Source organism: Ranitomeya variabilis, chromosome 7, assembly GCF_051348905.1.
Source record: "Ranitomeya variabilis isolate aRanVar5 chromosome 7, aRanVar5.hap1, whole genome shotgun sequence".
NCBI lineage: Eukaryota > Metazoa > Chordata > Amphibia > Anura > Dendrobatidae > Ranitomeya > Ranitomeya variabilis.
This window is the reverse complement of record NC_135238.1, coordinates 81197007-81218031: the sequence shown is the minus strand read 5'-3', so window position 1 is coordinate 81218031 and position 21025 is coordinate 81197007. Positions and strand designations below refer to the sequence as shown.

Sequence of the window (21025 nt, the reverse complement as noted above, 5' to 3'; positions counted from 1 at the left end):
CAGCAGTTCCATAGGATAAAATGGGTACGTTTTCTATCAGGGAAAAACATGGATAGGACATGTTCGTGAGAAACGGATATAGGAATAAGGCCTTAATCTCTTAGCATTCCTTCCTGGGACATGTTGTACACCGTGTACTGTACAGTAATAAGCTTTAACCCTACAGAATGTATGATTATAACTCAGGTCAGTATACAAAATTACCATATACTTATAAAAAAAATGACTTAAAGTGTAACTATTACATTAGAAATCTTTAACGTGACACAGTAGCATGCCAAAAATTTGGATCTCAGACTTTGAAGAGAGTTAGTGGACAATAATCTGACAGAATGGAGACGTATATCCCAGTATAGTGAGTAAGGCGGTGGTTTATTTCAATGTGTTTCGAAGTATGTAACGTCTTCTTCAGGTAAAACCACATGTTTTGACCTGGGAAGGGGTCCATGTGATTAGAGCCTTCTCATAGTTACATGGATTTACAAAAGACCTCGGTCCATCCTTTCTCAATAGTTCAGAAGAGCCCCGCTGAGCAGTGTGCCCCTTGCATGGCTGGCCTTAGCTATGTGTGATCGGTGCAGTCGCACAGGGCACCAGTTGTCAGGCTACAGTGGACACCACAGGGAGTCCCGGAGCAGAGAGCCATCAGATCCCTGCTCCACTGCTTAGCTTGTACACAGGCTGAAGGACCTGATCATGTTACTCAGCTAGGGAAACTGCTCATGTGCAAACACTATGGCGTAGGTGGGCTGGTTTAAAAGGGATCGTGTCCTGATTTTTAGTTATGCATTAAGAATGATTGCACTGTTTGAACATTTGTATTATTTATTAGATTTTTCTGCAGCCACTGTGGGCTGCCATTTTTATTGTGTCTTATCCGAGCACAACATTTATACACGGCAGCTGTGGCTACCTCCAGCTGTGAACTGGGCAAGTCCTCGGAGCTGTCCAGTTCTCAGCTGTGGGGAGCGCCAGGCACCATTTTGATGTAGTCCAGAGCTCCGAGTTACAAACTACCCCAGTGAACAGCCCGAGTGGTGACAGGTGGCATCTGGGATGTGCAGAGTGGTGGGCAGGTCGGCAACCTAACATTGTACTACTGTCAGGCTATGGGCTGTTCTCACCACTAGAAGAAGTCACCACCGCAGGACTCATCGGAGTGGTGAGAGCTAGAACTTATTTCTGGACGCCGCAATACCACATACCGTATGTGTACTCTTTTTCTTTATTGATTTTTTAAAATAATATTTGTATTTTTTTTTTCTTTTTTACATAGTCCCATAGAGGGACTATCTTTTCATACTCTGATCACTGGTATAATGTATAACAATGCAGCAGTACTGCAATCCATTATACCGGTCAGTGTTTCACTGACAGAAGCCTCTTAGGCCTCTTTCACACTTCCGTCTTTTTGAAGACGTTGCAATGCGTTGTTCTGTGCAAAAAACGCATCCTGCAAAGTTGCCCGCAGGATGCGTTTTTTGCACATAGACTTGTATTACTGACGCATCGCAACGTATAGACACACGTTCCATAAGTCGTGCAATGGATGCGTCGGTAATTGACGGACCGTCGTCGCAAAAAAACGTTCAATGTAATGTTTTTTTGAGAGACGGGTCCGCCATTTTCGACCGCGCATGCGCGCCCGAAACTCCGCCCCCTCCTCCCCGGACTGCAGAATGGGCCATCCGCGTCCATCCGCTGCCCACGTCGTGCAGAGAATTCACAACGTCCGTCGGTACATCAGCCTGACGCATTGCGACAGGCCCGTACCAACGGAAATGTGAAAGAGGCCTTAGACCATGCTCCTGATGATCTCGAGTTGCCATGGCAATGATCATGCCCTCACGATGACGTTGTGGGGGGAGCTGGTCGGACGGGAGAGTGAGCCCCTTCTGTCTCCCAGCCTTCTAAATGCTGCAATCAATATTGATTGTGGCATTTGGGGGTTAAAATGCCCAGGGGTGGTGCACGATGGTCATGATGTACCCTTTTATCAAAGGTTGGGAACTCCTTTCCAACTAGGACGTATGGGTATGTCAAAGGTCATGAAGGGGCTAAACCCATTAACTACTTAAACTACTTATGACGTACATTTTCGTCATCGGTCAATAAGGAATGTATGAAGCCGGTTCAGGAGCGCTCCGCTCACACCAGGCAGGTAACCAGGCTGTAACAGAAGAACAGAACTTTCTCTGATCACCACAGTTTAACTATTTAAAAATGCCGCTGTAAATCCCTCCAGCCTCCTCAAAAATGGATGGCAACCTTTTTTTTTCTCTTCTTAGAAAGATCTGAATTTTTTTTCACTACTAAATGTATAGTAAAAATTGGACAATAGAATATGGTATTATTGTGATCGTACTGACCTGGAGAATCAGGTATTTTTTACCACCCAATAAGTGAAAACACTACAATTCAGCACACACAAAACAAGCCCTATGTTTGTGTAAGAGAGAAAATAAAAAAGGTTCTGGGTCTTAGAACAAGGGGAGGAAAAACTAAAGAGCAAACCAGACCATTCCCAGGTGAATAATGGGTTCCGGAAGCCTTCCGATAGGCCAACACCAATCACAGGCAGCAGCTTACACTTTGCTGAAGAATATCTGCGGATCACATAGTCCTGTGACTGCTGCTTCCAATGACACAATTCCTTATTATGTTCCCATACAGCGAGTCTAAAGCCTTCAGTCAGCCGCACTAGTTTCTGCCATTGGGAATAATGCCAATAAGGCCTCAATCAATGCACCTAATTCACAGAGTACAGGAGACACAAGTCACTGACAAATGACAGCGGGGATTACAAGGACTGACAGTGTTAAACGCCTCAGCCAGACAGAACAAATTGCTCACATCTGACATTCTGCACCTTGGAACAAGCAAAAACACGTCAACTGGTAGAAGACATTACACAGGAATGTGAAACTCGACATTATGTCAAGGAAATAAACTGATGTCATTACTCCCACCGCAATGTATCAGGCGTTTTCCCTTAGGTCTGCAAGAAGCACAAATATGGAGCAAATCAGAAAAAATGGATCAGACTCATAAGGAAAAATACTCAAGGCAAAATTAGGATTGGATCTCATTTTATAAAAATAAATGTTTTAAAGGGAACCTGTCGCCAGTTTTGGCTGATCTGAGATACAGCCATCACCTTTTACGGCTCATATACAGTATTCTATAATGATGTATATCTGCCCCACACCCGACCTGTAAAAGAAGAAATATAGCTTTTATTATACTCCCCTGCGGGGTGGTCCAGTCCGAGGTGTGTCGCTCTTCTTGGTCCAGCACCTCCCTTCTTGCGATGCCACCCCCTTCTGCTTGCTTTGTGTGGATGACGCGTTTCATCAGCATCGCTCTCTTGCGCAGGCGTACTTATCAGCCCTGCTGAGGGCAGAGCAAAGTACTGCAGTGCACAGGTGCCGAGAAAGGTCAGAGAGCCCCAGCGCCTGCGCACTGCAGTACTTTACTCTTCCCTCGACAGGGCAGATACAGTGCCTTGCGGAAGTATTCGGCTCCCTGGAAATTTTCTACCTTTTCCCACATATCATGCTTCAAAACAAAGATACCAAATGCACAGTTTTGGTTAAAAAACAACAACAAGTGGAGCACAATTGTGAAGTTCAACGAAATTTATTGGTTATTTTACATTTTTTTGGAAATTCGAAAACTGAAAAGTGGGGCGAGCAATATTATTTGGCCCCTTTACTTTCAGTGCAACAAACCCACTCCAAAAGTTCATTGTGGATTTCTGAATGATCCAATGTTGTCCTAAATGCCTAATGATGATAAATATAATCCACCTGTGTGTAATCAAGTCTCCGTATAAATGCACCTGCTCTGTGATAGTCTCAGGGTTCTGTTTGAAGCACAGAGAGCATCATGAAGACCAAGGAACACAACAGGCAGCTCCGTGATACTGTTGTGGAGAAGTTTAAAGACGGATTTGGATACAAAATGATTTCCAAAACTTTAAACATCCCAAGGAGCACTGTGCAAGCAATCATATTGAAATGGAAGGAGTATCATACCACTGCAAATCTACCAAGACCCAACCATCACTCTAAACTTTCATCTCAAACAAGAAGACTGATCAGAGATACAGGCAAGAGGCCCAAGATCACTCTGGATGAACTGCAGAGATCTACAGTGGAGGTGGGACAGTCTGTCCATAGGACAACAATCAGTCGTACAATGCACAAATCTGACCTTTGTGGAAGAGTGGCAAGAAGAAAGACATTTCTCAAAGAAATCCATAAAAAGTGTTGTTTAAAGTTTGCAACAAGCCACCTGGGAGACCCACCAAACATATGGAAGAAGGTGCTCTGGTCAGATGAAAGCAAAATCAAACTTTTTGGCCACAATGCCAAACGATCTGTTTGGTGTAAAGGCAACACAGCTCATCACCCAGAGCACACCATCCCCACTGTCAAACATGGTGGTGGCAGCATCATGGTTTGGGCCTGATTTTCTTCAGCGGGGACAGACAAGATGGTTAAATTTCATGGGAAGATGGATGGAGCCAAATACAGTACCATTCTTGAAGAAAACCTGTTGGAGTCTGCAAAAGATCTGAGACTGGGACAGAGATTTCTCTTCCAACAAGACAATGAACCCAAACAAAGCAAAATCTACAATGGAATGGTTCACAAATAAACGTATCCAGGTATTAAAATGGCCAAGTCATAGTCAAGACCTCAATCCAATTGAGAATCTGTGGAAAGAGCTGAGAACTGCTGTTCACAAACGATCTCCATCAATCCTCACTGAGCTCGAGCTGTTTGCCAAGGAAGAATGGGCAAGAATTTCAGTCTCTCGATGTACAAAACTGATAGAGACATACCCCAAGCGACTTGCAGCTGTAATCACAGCAAAAGGTGGGGCAACAAAGTATTAAGTTAAAGGGGCCGAATAATATTGCATGCCCCACTTTTCAGTTTTTGAATTTCCACAAAAATTTAAAATAAGCAATAAATTTCGTTCAACTTCACAATTGTGTTCCACTTGTTGTTGATTCTTCACCAAAAATTTACATTCGGTATCTTTATGTTTGCAGCATGATATGTGGGGAAAGGTTGAAAAGTTCCAAGGAGCAGAATATTTTCGCAAGGCACTGTAAGTAGGCCTGCGCAGGAGAGCGATGCTGGGGAGCCTGTGTGGATGACGAAGGGACGCGTCAGCCACACAAAGCAAGCAGGACATCGGGGGATCGTAAGAAGATGGGAGGCGCCTGACCAAGACCAGTGACGCCCATCAGACCGGACCGCAGGTGAGTATAATAAAGAATGCTATATATCAGCCCTGAAAGGTGATGGCTGTATCACCTAATCGGCCAAACCTGCTGACAGGTGCCCTTTAAGTCTCCTGTACAGACCCTGACTCCAGCAATGTATTACTTACTAGTCTGTTTAGTGGTCTAAGGGGTAATGTTTCTCCTTGTGGAGAGTCACATACCGGCCCTGGCATGCCAATGTACGGAGGCTTATTCGCAGTGCAGGAAGCTCTATTTGGCCTGCTGCCATGTAGTACAAACCATGTACACACCAACTGGCAGCTTTCTGCCTATGCAGAGTGTACACAGAAAGCAATCAGTGGTGTTGGCGGGGCTATACAGAGCTCATCACTCAGAGAACATTAGATCTGCAGCAGATAAAACCATTTTTTATCAAAACTGCAGCAAGTAGCCTAGTAAGCGACACTCCTGGAATCAGGGTCACAGCCCCTATATCATGCTGATCTTCGATGCGGTAACAGAAACCACACAAAAGATTCCTTTTAATGTAGAAGTAAAGGAAAGGAAATAAGACCTGGATACTTGTGGCAGCTCAGCCAGAACATTACGAACCGCATGCTCTTAAACTGAGGGGGGGGAGGAGCACAAACGGGAGGATCAAAACGTGGAAAACTACAGGTATCATCTGGTATATAAGATTTGTATTACATTTTCAGCCATACAAACCACTTTCTGCTGTTATAAACCATTGTGCATTTGCCCTGTGTGAATATACTTTTACATGTAACATGGGATAAAAAACTTAGAAAAAAATTAAAAGGTGAACTACATAAAAGAAACACATGGTGAAGGACGTTGTGTTAGTAGAGCAGTGTTCACAGGGAAAATGGGAAAACATCCAGAACAACAATTCTCAAATTATTGTTCCTTTTTCATCAGTTAAATGTGCAATGTACAGTGAGTCGCTGATAACCGCGGCTGTACCATATATAAGGCACTATGTGACATTATGGGCATTACAGGAACCACGACACTCCACAATGTACACTGAGTCGCTGATAACCGCGGCTGTACCATATATAAGGCACTATGTGACATTATGGGCATTACAGGAACCACGACACTCCACAATGTACACTGAGTCGCTGATAACCGCGGCTGTACCATATATAAGGCACTATGTGACATTATGGGCATTACAGGAACCACGACACTCCACAATGTACAGTGAGTCGCTGATAACCACGGCTGTACCATATATAAGGCATTATGTGACATTATGGGCATTACAGGATCCACGACACTCCACAATGTACAGTGAGTCGCTGATAACCGCGGCTGTACCATATATAAGGCAATATGTGACATTATGGGCATTACAGGAACCACGACACTCCACAATGTACAGTGAGTCGCTGATAACCATGGCTGTACCATATATAAGGCACTATGTGACATTATGGGCATTACAGGAACCACGACACTCCACAATGTACAGTGAGTCGCTGATAACCACGGCTGTACCATATATAAGGCATTATGTGACATTATGGGCATTACAGGATCCACGACACTCCACAATGTACAGTGAGTCGCTGATAACCGCGGCTGTACCATATATAAGGCACTATGTGACATTATGGGCATTACAGGAACCACGACACTCCACAATGTACAGTGAGTCGCTGGTAACCGCGGCTGTACCATATATAAGGCACTATGTGACATTATGGGCATTACAGGATCCTCGACACTGCACAATGTACAGTGAGTCGCTGGTAACCGCAGCTGTACCATATATAAGGCACTATGTGACATTATGGGCATTACAGGAACCACGACACTCCACAATGTACAGTGAGTCGCTGGTAACCGCGGCTGTACCATATATAAGGCACTATGTGACATTATGGGCATTACAGGATCCACGACACTCCACAATGTACAGTGAGTCGCTGGTAACCGCGGCTGTACCATATATAAGGCACTATGTGACATTATGGGCATTACAGGAACCATGACACTCCACAATGTACAGTGAGTCGCTGATAACCGCGGCTGTACCATATATAAGGCACTATGTGACATTATGGGCATTACAGGATCCTCGACACTGCACAATGTACAGTGAGTCGCTGATAACCGCGGCTGTACCATATATAAGGCATTATGTGACATTATGGGCATTACAGGATCCACGACACTCCACAGTGTACAGTGAGTCGCTGATAACCATGGCTGTACCATATATAAGGCATTATGTGACATTATGGGCATTACAGGATCCACGACCCTCCACAATGTACAGTGAGTCGCTGATAACCGCAGCTGTACCATATATAAGGCACTATGTGACATTATGGGCATTAGAGGATCCACGACACTCCACAATGTACAGTGAGTCGCCGATAACCACGGCTGTACAATATATAAGGCACTGTGTGACATTATGGGCATTACAGGATCCACGACGCTCCACAATGTACAGTGAGTCGCTGATAACCACGGCTGTACCATATATAAGGCACTATGTGACATTATGGGCATTGCAGGATCTTCGACACTCCACAACGTACAGCGAATATGGACTGTGGGACACGCTCACCTCGCCGGCCCTCTCCAGTGGGGCCACGTCTGTTTACACAACATCTTGTATCTTTCCAAACAAGGTTCGTACGGCTGCCTGAAGGCATAGCCAGCCCGTCTCACCCTGACGTTTTCCAGCAGGCCAAGGTAACTCACTTGGTGGCGCACCAGGGCATCATTGAATATATGGGCAGCTTTCTTGTCATTTGGCTTGATGCACCTAAAAGTATCCAAAAAAACAATTAAGAGAAGAAGTCCAATAAAGAAGAAATGACCATATTATGGTTATGTGCCAAGGCCAGACTCAGCAACCGGCGCACCTGGGCAAGTGCCAGGGCCCTGAGCAGGCAGGGGGACCCACTCGCCCTTGGGGACACGGGCGCATATGGGGGCCCTGTGCCAGTGTCCACTTGTGGGCCCCCGCCAGTTTCTTAGGGACCTAACAGTTGCGATACTTACCTCTTCACATTCCTCCGCTGGGGCGTCTTCAGTGTCTTCTGACTGACAGCTCAGAGGGTGCAAAGACGTGACTAGTTTGCACCCTCTGCCTAAATAGTCAGTGCAGAAAGCCGGAAGACAGCGACACTGATGAGTCCGGAGAAGAGCAGTGGCCAGCGAGGAGAGGTAGGACCATCATAAGGTGCCCATCATACACTGGAGCATCATCTATAGGGTCCATTATACAGCTCTGCCAAAAATTAAGAGATCACTGCAAAATGTTCAGTGTGTCTGATTTTTCTCTTTATAGGTATATTTTTGAGTAAAATGTAAATTGTTCTTTTATTCTATAAATTACTGACAACATGTCTCCGAAGTTCCAAACACTAAAGTTTGTATTTATTTTCTGAAAATGAGAAATGGTCAAAATAACAAAAAAATGCATTGCTTGCAGACCTCAAATAATGCAAAAAAAACAAACAAGTTCATAATCATTTAGAAACAACAATACTAATGTTTTAACTCAGGAAGAGTTCAGAAATCAATATTTTGTGGAATAACCATGATTTTTAATCACGGCTTTCAAGCGTCCTGGCATGCTTTCCACCAGTCTTTCACACTGCTTCTGGGTGACCTTATGCCACTCCTGGTAAAAAAATGTAATTTTATATGGAGCATTATATGGAGCCCATCCTATACTGGAATCATATGTGGGGTCCATTACGTATATATGGAGCTTTATATGGGCCCATCATACACTGGAGCATCTCCATTATATATTTAGTCCATTCTGTTTGGTGCAATATATGGGGCCCATCATACACTGGAACATTCTATGGGGCCCATCATATACTGTATGGGGCATTATAAGGGGCCTGTTCTGTATAGAGCATTATATGGGGCCCATCATATACTGGAACATTATATATAGCCCATTCTGTATGGAGCATTATATGGGGCCAACCATATACTGTATGGAACATTATATGGGGCTCATTAAACTATATGGAGCAATATATGGGGCACATATTGTATGAAGCAATATATAGGGCTCATAATACTGTATGGAGCATTATATTAGGTCATTATACTGTATGGAGCAATATATGGGGCTCATACTGTATGGAGAATGATATGGGGTCATTATACTGTATCGAGCAATATATGGGGCTCATACTATGTGAAGCTTTATATGGGGCTCATACTGTATGGGACTCATACTGTATGGAGCATGATATGGGACTCATTATACTGTATGGAGGACTATATGGGGCCCATGTTATACTGTATGGAGCAATATGAGGCTCATACTGTATGGAGCATTATATGGGGTCATTATACTGTATGGAGCATTATATGGGGCTCATACTGTATGGAGCATTATATGGGGCTCATTCTGTATTGAGCAATATATGTGGCTCATTCTGTATGGAGCAATATATGGGGCTCATACAGTATGGTGCAATATATGGGGCTCATACTGTATGGAGCATTATATGGGGTCATTACACTGTATGGAGCATTATATGGGGTCATGATACTGTATGGAGCATTATATGGGGTCATGATACTGTATGGAGCATTATATCGGGTCATGATACTGTATGAAGCATTATATGGGGTCATGATATTGTATGGAACATTATATATGGCTCATACTGTATGGAACAATACATGGGGCTCACACTGTATGAAGCATTATATGGGGCTCATACTGTGTGGAGCATTATATGGGGTTCATACTGTATGGAGCATGATATGGGGCTCATACTGTGTGGAGCATTATATGGGGCTCATACTGTATGGAGCATGATATGGGGCTCATTCTGTATGGAGCAATATATCGGGCTCATTATACTGTATGGAGGATTATATGGGGCCCATGATCTACTGTATGGAGCAATATATGGGGATCATACTGTGTGGAGCATGATATGGGGCTCATTATACTGTATGGAGGACTATATGGGCCCATGATATACTGTATGGAGCAATATATGGGGCTCACACTGTATGAAGCATTATATGGGGCTCATTTTGTATGAGCAATATATGGGGCTCATTATACTGTATGGAGCATTATATGTGGCTCATTCAGTATGGAGCAATATATGGGGCTCATACTGTATTGTGCATTATATGGGGCTCATACTGTATTGTGCATTATATGGGGTCATTATACTGTATGGAGCATTATATGGGTATGTGCACACGTAGAATGGACCTCTGCGGATTTTTCCACAGCGGATTTTAGAAATTCGCAGTTAAAAGGCACTGCGTTTTATCTGCGGATTTACAGCGGATTTTGTGTGGATTCCCATGCGGTTTCACACCTGCGGATTCCTATTGTAAAGCAGGTGTAAACCGCTGCGGAATCCGCACAAAGAATTGATATGCTTGGGCACTGCGGATTGCGTTTTCCATAGGTTTACATTGTACTGTAAATGCATTGAAAACTGCTGCAGATCCGCAGCAAAATCTGCAACGTGTGCACATAGCCTATGGGGTCATGATACTGTATGGATCATTATATGGGGATCATTATAATGTATGGAACAATATATGGGGCTCACACTGTATGCAGCATTACATAGGGCTCATACTATGTGGAGCATTATATGGGGCTCATACTGTATGGAGCATTATATGAGGATCATACTATATGGAGCATTATATGAGCCTCATACTGTATGGAACAATATATGGGGCTCACACTGTATGCAGCATTACATAGGGCTCATACTATGTGGAGGATTATATGGGGCTCATACTGTATGGAGCATTATATGGGGATCATACTATATGGAGCATTATATGAGCCTCATACTGTATGGAACATTATATGGGGCTCCTACTGTATTGAGGACTATATGGGGCCCATTATATACTGCATGGAGCAATATATGGAGCTCATTATACTGTATGGAGCATTATATGGGGATCAGTATACTGTATGGAGATATATATGGGGCTCATTCTGTATGGAGCATTATGTGGTGCCCATAATACTGTATGGAGCACTATACTGTCCGGTTTCTGAGCTATTGTAGAATTTACAATACATATCACTCATGTAATGTAAGTGAAATCTTTTATACTATACCTATATTTCTCTTCCGCATCTGTGCAGCATGAATCGTGGTATGTGGTAAGGGGGCCCATGAAAACCTGTAGCCGGCCCTGGTATGTGCACACAATGTATTTTTGTATTTTAGACGCTGGGGTACCAGCATAGTTTTTAAAGCAGAAAACGCCAGCTGTGTTTTACCAATAATGTCTTTTCTGACATCTTTTGTGGCAGATGTGTGTGCGTATATATATATATATATATATATATATATATGTATGTATGTGTGTATGTGTGTATGTGTGTATGTATGTATGTATGTATGTATGTATGTATGTATGTATGTATGTATGTATGTATGTATATATGTGTGTGTGTGTGTGTGTGTGTGTGTGTGTGTGTGTGTGTGTGTGTGTGTGTGTGTGTGTGTGTGTGTGTGTGTGTGTGTGTGTGCACATACACACACAGCGATGGCTTTCAAGCAGAATCCACCAGGAGAATGGTCAGGTCTTTCCTTTTCGCCACTTCACATCTTTGGAAGCCTGACACATGAACAGACATATGCACTGCAAGCCATTGTGACATTGCTGGGCATATATGCATTCATTTTTATGCTTTTTTTTTTTTTTTACAGGCTACAGACAAAACCTGCCTGAGAAAAAAAGATGCTGTTTGCACATAGACTTAAAAGTAGGGAACATGTCTGCATTTAATCCATAAAATGTTTCATAAAATTGAGACTGAACTGCAGTCTTTACCTGATATAATTGGGGTTCTTTGTAAGCAAGTTCTTCATCAGAGTGGACACTGAAGCCTTAAATTGGGAGCCAGCAGTTGGTGGCCTCTTGAGATTTATCTTGGCTGGGTTGCCCTCTGGGAACATATCTTTGATAAGTGCATGGTTTGCCTTCCACATTGCTTGAGAAAGGTCTCGATAGAGCAAGTCATTGTTCTTATCAACAAACCCTTCCACTTGGTACATGACCTGGAAAATAAATATACATGTCCAATTTTTCTCAATAAAAAAACAAACAAACTGGATAATGTGTGTTTAGGCCTCCTTCTACAGACTGGACCCTTTTTCCCTCTCTGTAGCGTGTTTGCAGAGGAGACCGTCAATGAATGAGTCGGGGAGCAGCGCACTGATAGTATAGTGAGCAGTCACCGTCACTGCTCCGTGCCTCAATGAGTGGAAGCGAGAGCCTACAGGGAGAATAAAGCTTCATTTTCTCCCTGTAGCTGCTCTCCTACTAAACCAGCGAAGCAACATTAAAACTCCACCTGCAAGTAAAATCAATTTTTATTATTTTGAAGGCCTTTTTTAAATAATTGAGAACTTTTCAATTAACTTTTCTCTTGTGCAGAATACACCTGCACTGAGGTAAGCAGGAAAGTTTACAGTTTATTTCATTCTTGATTAGTAGTGACATCTTAAGTCATCCATCAGCTGCCCTATGTGATCTAGTCGTCTAAATATTTTATAAGAGCATAGGTAATTGTTCTCCGCGGTACCTTGCCAGCATAATGCTGAATCCTGAAGCAGCTGTGCGGCAGAGAAGTGTCATTCAGAAAACGAGATGACTTGCTCATTCGACTCTCAAAATGCTGATGAGTGGCACAAATCTGATTCAGCTTCTCCAAGAATGTCTCGTCAGTAACTGTGCCTGGTCGTAAGCACTCTTCATCCAACATGGCCAGGATCCCATTCTGGTTCTAAAGTTTTATGAGTGATTACAATGAGCAAATAACAGATTCAGCATTAGATTTCAAAACATAAAATTCAACACTTTATATCCACTGGAGGGAGAAGAGGATTTTGTTTGATGGCCATTTATAGTGTGACACTTGTAGTGTCTTCCACGTTCATAGGACTGAAAACAGCTCTTAAAAAACAGTTGTCCCTGTGTTGACATAATCTTAAAAATGTGCTCCTGCTATGCAATGTGCAGTGTCTGACCATGCAAAACTGCTCAAATCCATGGTTGGCACATAACAGCTCCTGGCCAGGGAGGGCATAGGTCAATGAGTGAGAATAGAGAAAAAAAAAACAGTAAGCGTTAACAGCTGCTGCTTTTGAAGAGAACAAATTTCCCTGCCAGGGGTAACACAGGAGTGAGAGTTCCTGCTGTGTCTCCAGCTCCCTGAGCACATCATAAATCAAAGTCAGTGAGGTAGGAGCTCTAGTAGCTGTTCAGCTTATATGTCACCGACTTGGTTTATGTTGCACTCACAGAACTGGTGATGTGGCAGAAACACTCACTCCTGTGATAAACCAGGCAGGGAAATGTGTTACTTCAGAAAGCAGTAGCAGTGAGCCCCTTCTGTTTCGTCTGTATACTCACTTATCACAAGTGACTTATACCACAGCCCCTAGCCAGAAGAGGAAGTATGTGTCAAACATGCACTAGAGAACATACGGCCATTACACAGTATCTAGCAGGGGCAAGGGAACATTTTTACACATTCAATTATAGAACTTATTTCAAGATCTAATAAAAAGTACTTTTTTTGTAGGAAAAACTCTTCAACACAAGTTGTACCTGAAGCTGTTGGACATGGGTTGCATAATAGTTGCTGTGAGGACTGCCAAGTGACAGAAGCCCATGTGATATGGACTTTAAGTTTTAGTGTATTTATCTATTTATCCTTTTTTTTTTTTTTACAAAAGCAGTAAAACAGAAAGCAAGAATAAGGATAAAGATATTATGCTATTAAAAAAAAAAAAAAAGTTTAAAATGCTTCCCAGTGGGGGCCAGCAATTGCTTGCAACTTTTTATCTCGAGTCCCTACAGTTGGGGGCACACAGAAAGGCATTGTAGCGCCTTTGATCAAGAAAACATGGCTTTAGCATCTATTCTGAAATGCAGAAGCCTGAACTTCTTATTAATAAGACTTTATATTTTTAACCTTTTTATTGGTTAATTTTACGGTTTTGTTCTTGTGAAAAGACTCTCAGAGAGTCTAAGAGCTATGTGAATAGAACCCTATAGAAAGTTTTATGAAAGGAACAATGTAAGCAATCTTACATAATAATGTGTACTTACATTCTCAATCAGATCACATATAATGGCATTGTTGAAGTATTCAATGTGCGTCCACTCAATTCCCTTTAAAAAAAATATATATAGAACAAGATCAGTTATATGCTAGAAGACGTCAGGCAGGAAATGAATATCTGATTTCAGCTCTCTAGGGGCATATCTGATGCATTCCCATTCACTAAGCTGCCAGATTAATGTTCAGTCACCAACTTTCTCACCACTTTGCTGTTGCGGTGGTCCTCTAACACTGTCCAGCAATGTTCTGCACACCCCTTTACACTGAATTAGTTAATGTCTAATGGACCCAGAAAAGCTGTTTCCTTTTATCAACTGCTTGGCCAAATCGGGTGCCCTGGAACTACTTCCAGACGTGGTCTCCATTCCATTCCTGATCGGTGTCACATTCCCATGCACTTATGTGGCACAGAGCCAAGAGAGAAGGCAGTACGCATGCAGGCCAATGATGCCATGTGTATACTTTTTGTCGTTTTCTTACAGTCCCTCCTCTGGACATAGATCGAAATCTAATCCTTTAGAAATTAAAGAAATATACAAGATACAGAACAGAAAAGCATGTTCTATATTACTGATAAATGAATAGTAGGGAAAAGCTGAAGTCTGAAGGGATGTGGCAGTGTGGGCAGAAATATAGGCAGATAAAACACAACATAAAACTGCATGGGCCAAAACTTAATAATACATCACCGAGACACCCAAGCCAACTTTCCACAACAGCATTTGCCATAGTTTGATGCCCCTTTAAAAAATGAAAAAAAGTCTTGTGCTACTGCCAGCACCCCAGAACAGAAAAGCAGCTAATCCATAGCAGTTTTCATGATGGAGACTCCCAACAACTGGTGACGCCAGTGTTCCTCAGACTAGGAGCATAATCCCTGGCAAGCCTAATTAGACAACAGACATGGACTGTGTAGACGGAGTGGAAACGTAAAGTTCTCTAACACCCACAAAAACCTCACCCTATTCCAGGCTTTGCACCCAACTAAGTGCTGAGAAGAATCACTGCTCTTGTTGCTTGTAAAGTGCCATTTTATGACACACGTCTTTAGTAGATGGCCTGCTGGACTGGGATATGCCTCTGCAATTCGCGAGTGCTAATAACAATAGGTGCGCTTGCTTTAAAGAGGTTGTAAAGATACATGGTTGCTTTATTGCAGGAACGGCAGGCTCTTGTCCACCCTGTAAAGTATTAGCCAATTCCTAGCCAAGTGAATGGTACCAAGTGGCTACTCCATCCTGGATTGTGGTGGGACCAGAGCGGCACCACCTCTACTAAGAAAGCAGCCAAATTGTCACTCTCATAAAACCCCTAAACTTTTCTAAGATATAATAACAGAAGTTAACTGACGTAATGACACCGAATTGTTTCAGCAAAGTATTAATAATGTTAAAACATTTAGGAGAGTTATTTCTGCATCTTGGCACTATAACAAGTTGGCCAGGTTCACCCTGTGAGCCCCTTGAGATATTGTCAATTCTTCAGCAGATACAGCAGTGCCCAAATACTTCCCTCCAGTTATGGATGTCATCTAAATTATATGGTGACAGCAAAAAGCCACATCTAGTTTCCAATAAACTATATGTGTAAACACTTATCTCATGTATTTGGTGCTTATATTCTAATTAACCGAAAACGTACATTTGAAATGTGCCGTCATGTAACAAATTCCATCAACCTGCAGATATGTGGTCAATCGGCTCATAGTATTCTGAACCTGCCCAATGCCCGCACTGAGAGCCCCGCTGCCAGGAGGAAATGGACTTTACTCCCTCCAGCTTTCAGTCACTGGGTGGCGCCACTGCTCCATGTATAGACTGGCGCCTGTAATCCCGCCTCCGGCACTGACTGACAGCCAGCTCTGCCTCCACATTATGATGCTCTCAGATTAGGTTGCCAAAATCTAGTGACACATTCTCTTTAGAGTGAAGATAAAGTTGCTATAGTCCCACTAATTATAATTATTATAGTGGAATTAAATATAATAATTGGCAGAAATGGTTGACGAGATTTCATTACAATTTTTCTTTACAACTAAGCACACAGGTGGGTATTTGAGTTTTGTTTTTCCCATTTAAACGCCCCCCAAATAAACCCTAGACCAATATGCCACCTTCCCATAATTCATCTAATTTCTTAGAATAATAATAGGCTTACAAGTAAAAAGCATACAATCATTCCCTGCTGACGCTAGCTCTTTACACTAATATTTCCATTAAGGGTCCAAGAAAAAATAAAATAAAAGTGCAAGTCAAAATCAAACGAAAATCAAACCCAGCAGGTGACTCCCGATAGTGACACTAATGAGCGCAAATTCACACTTGAGGTAAAGCTGCTCTATTGTTTAGTATGGAGCTAAAGTCACCAGAGGTGGAGTTGATAGAGCCACCTCATTTGCTTTGCATGAACCCCAGAAAATATGAATTTTCATATCAGCCCGGTAAGAACTGATAGAAAAAGAACAAGCTGTATAAATGTAGTGGTGGCAGAAAGGACAGCTGTACATCAGGATAGACTCTGTGCCCCTTGGTGTACGCCGCAGGCTGACAACAGGGCAAATGTCATTTGCTTAAGCAAAGTTATACAAAAGACGCTCTCTCCTAATAGAAACAATGGATAATTGCTGATCATTCTTGTATGCAAAGAACAGAGATAACCGACAAGGGCGAGGCACAGTGCACTTATTCATCTAACCTGTTTTCCCTTTCTCAACTAGCTCTTGAGTTGCCTACTTTACACCAGAATTTTGTGCCTAAAAGGTAAGCACCCGGTGGATATAAAAAGAAATACTTTTTTTTTTTTAAATGATTCATTACGAAATTACAGGGCACCCAAAAGACAGAGCTCTGGCTAAAATACAACAGTACATCTGGCCAGAGGTGGATGGACATAGTATTGTTGCGACCTGTTTAGCTACACAGGGGCTCAATAATCAATATGGAAGTCATTAAGCACAATATGACACTGTGGCCAAGAGGGGATAAATGTCACTCTCCCGAAGTAAACACCAGAAAACGGTGAATAAAAAGGAATACTCCCAGATATGATATTAACAAAAGAGTGGAGTATACACAACGTCCCACCAATCATAATAAAAAGGATATTTTATTGATACAAAACATATGTACAAATAAATTTAATCAACACAATATAATGAATATCCAAGAAACAGGATCCTGTTTCTTAGATTTTCATTATATTGTGTTGATTAAATTTATGATTTGATTAAACATATGATTTGTTTCAATAAAATATACTTTTTATTATGATTGGTGGACGTTGTGTATACTCCACTTTTTTGTTTATAACAGGGGCTCAATAAGAATGGAGTCCTCTCACCGTACAAGCCGCTTTCTACCATTGCTTAGACTCTAGGTAAACGCTTGACCTAAAACGTTTTATGGCTAAAAATCTTTTCTCATTGTCCCTTCCAAGACCAATTCAAGTGAGGCGCTATCTAATGAGATGCTGGATGGCAAGGACCCGTACACTGTCAGCACATGGGCACACAGTGGTCTACAGCTGTATCTGAATAAAGCCCATCGCATTTTTGGGAAAAATAATAAAAGCCCATATTAAAATTTTGGGTATTAAAAAAAAATAAAAAATAAATTCATAAATAATGTGTGAAGGCCACAGATGGCTTCTGTTGTGGCTACAGTTACTGTGGGCAGGGCGTCCCAGCAGCGGACTGGAGGGTACCAGTGGTGACGCCACATGTAGCTGCACATTGTGGCAATTCTGCGCATTTCTATGGGTGGCAACATTGGCTGCAGCTACGGGGGCCATCTAGTCTTATGAAGCGACATAGTGTTACATACATAAAATAAACGTTGTTGTTATTATTATTTAGCATATCTTCTGTCACAATACCTCACGTATATATTCCTCCTGTTCCTCTTTTAGGGTCAGTTCAATGAAGATCTGTTGCAGTTTCTCGTTGCAGTAGTTGATAATAAACTGCTCAAAACTGTTTTCCTGCAAACACACAAAGAAAGCTTGTTATACAGAACCAGGAGTTACTGGATGGCATCCACATCAAAATCAGCGGATCCGGAATATCACCCCGGATTTGGGGCAGATGTCTTATCCCTATCCCTTTTATTGATATGAATGGTTGTAATATCAGAAGGCCCTAATAATTTCATGGTGAGAATACCTCATTACAGTCTCTATTATACATCATAAATTGTGGATTTTTACAGGTTAATCCAGATTATACCATATTAATCTCACCGCAGCCATCAAAGCATGAGTGCACTCAACCTAGAAGTAAGGGCAGATCTTACATTTTCGCAAATCCGGCCATAGCCATGGATGCATCTGTGCCGATGCCAATAAGCAATCTAATATTTAACAATCTGTAAGCTATAATTAATGATTAATAACACAGCAAACCAGAACAATGTAAGAAAACACAACACGCACAAGGCTGGAAACCATCTAGTACAAATGCCTCAAAGATCAGCCACGGAAGTTACATTTGGGATTTTATCACACAAAGCCGTTTAGCCGACATGAAGCATGCAAAGAAAAGCCCACCGCAATATGGAGAATACTTACTGAATTCTGTTAGTAAAGTGAGAAACCACAGAAAGTACCGTCAGATCAAAGAAACTGGGAAATGGCACTTGTGCAACCCAATAAAATATATGTAATAAGTAAGTACTCCGGGAAAACGTGACCCTGAAGCCAGGCAGTGCCATAACTAGGAGAAGATACACTATGTAAAAGCTCGTTCAGTATTAAACGTCTGTGTGCGGTCCGTAACTGAACGCGGACAGCACCCCGACTAATGCAAAATAATGTGGTGGTCACATCAGGACCAATGGTCTGCATGTAGAACAGTCACCGCATCCACTACATTCATCCGTCTTCGGGATCAGACTCTCCCATCAGAAGTTAATAAGTGCGTAAAGAAACGGGTCATACGGGCTCCATGCCTGGGTCATGCGTTTTTCACCAATACAGTACAATTATAGAGATATAAAACTGGATTTGACCTTTATTATTTATGAAATTGTTCATGTAAAAAACAGATGCTACACGGATGTACAAGAGAAATATGGACTTATAAAACCGACACACTGATGGCATATGGATGACAAATCGTCAGCTTTTTTCTCGACAAAAAAAACCCACAATTTTGTATACGGATCAACGTGTGTCCAATTGTACCTAGGGCACTTCATCAAAATGAGACAACAAATCCCACATTAAAGAATGTATGGGACAAAGAAGAGATCCCAATCAATATAATTAAAAAAACGACGCCCCCCCAGAAGAAGCTGGCGGCGAAACGCGCGTCGGGGTGAGGGGACGCCAGGACTATCCACACATTAGGTAACTATTAATCTTCATTATACCATACCATCCTATACCACTAACTTGTACTGTTATTGACGTGTACTTTGAATGGAGACTATGTAATTATCTATAGAGACATGTCTCATGTTTTCCTGGTTGTTAGTTAAACACAGGATTGTTAATATAACCCCTTTTCGATACATTGAGCCTGGTCATATCTTATGAGTACCGTATGTAAAATAGGTTCTGTTTTTTTGAAGGGCTGCAATTTCCATAAGGGTCTTTACATGCATTATTATGTGCTAAATTTTAATAATATTATTTACCATCAAATTGGTTGATGTAAAGAATCTTTTACATGTATTATTGACCCCGTTTGGTGTGGGGAATTTTTCCAATATGTACTCTGGCGTCCCCTAGACAGCATTTTGCTTTTTTACTAATGTTGTTTATTGTCTTTATGATTTGATTAATAAATATTGATTGTATTATATTGATTGGGATCTCTTCTTTGTCCCATACATTCTTTAATGTGGGATTTGTTGTCTAATTTTTTATACGCTCGTGTGAACACGATCTAAAACTTTTTTTTTACATGGGCAGATTGCTAAGGTCGGAGTTATTGGAAAAGGATGCGGAGAATGTGCCACACTGAAAGCAAGGGGAATTCTCAGTGGGGTTGTGCAATATTTTACCATAACTAAGATTTGCTCATTATTTATTTCACACAAACATTGCAAAAGGGGGCGTCTGAGACAGATACCAAGACAATTTGTTTTTTTTTGTTTTTAAATGCATTACTTCCATTGGTGATCGATCGTAACACAGGGACTAAGCGTGGCAGCTACTTGACTCCTGGGAAGTAGGACATGTTGGGGACTCCGGACAGGGACTGTATTCTAAATCTCTATGTGGTGCTAGGGTTGTAGGACTAGGCTAGCGATCGCATCGGGGGGCAGAGGGCATGACTAGGTGAGGACCACCTCCTCTTGGAGCTTGGACTTATTACTGGTAGAGACACTCGGGCATTTTCCATTTCTATGTTTGCTTGGAGGACGTGGTCACATGAGGCATTTCAGTGTCGAAAGGCAAAAGGTGACAATTTGATCTATCCGCTGTGCGTGTCGTCGCTTACTCATGAAGCTCCTGCATGTGTGTGTAGTCCCACAGTCTCCGAGGTGTGCGATCATGGAATGGACTAATATATTGGGTATAACCATCATACTTATAGTTACCAAGCATTCTTTTTTTCAGGTTCTTCACTAAATTAGGAAAGTTTGTAAATGAGGCCGAGAATTGTTATTTAATTGTTTACATTTTATCATTGCATA

General features: G+C 42.0%; 1 protein-coding gene across 5 annotated transcripts in view; it reads right to left on the bottom strand.

The window, feature by feature from the left end:
• MYO1B (myosin IB) overlaps positions 1 to 21025 on the bottom strand; it is a 275911-nt gene that overhangs the window by 86314 nt on the left and 168572 nt on the right. For all 5 annotated transcript variants that reach the window (XM_077275371.1, XM_077275373.1, XM_077275375.1 and 2 more), the window contains exons 14-18: positions 18261 to 18365; positions 14375 to 14437; positions 12843 to 13043; positions 12089 to 12315; positions 7845 to 8045 (exon numbers count right to left, since the gene is read on the bottom strand). In XM_077275371.1, the coding sequence (XP_077131486.1) occupies positions 7845 to 8045; positions 12089 to 12315; positions 12843 to 13043; positions 14375 to 14437; positions 18261 to 18365 (797 nt within the window). The remainder of the gene's footprint in view (positions 1 to 7844; positions 8046 to 12088; positions 12316 to 12842; positions 13044 to 14374; positions 14438 to 18260; positions 18366 to 21025) is intronic.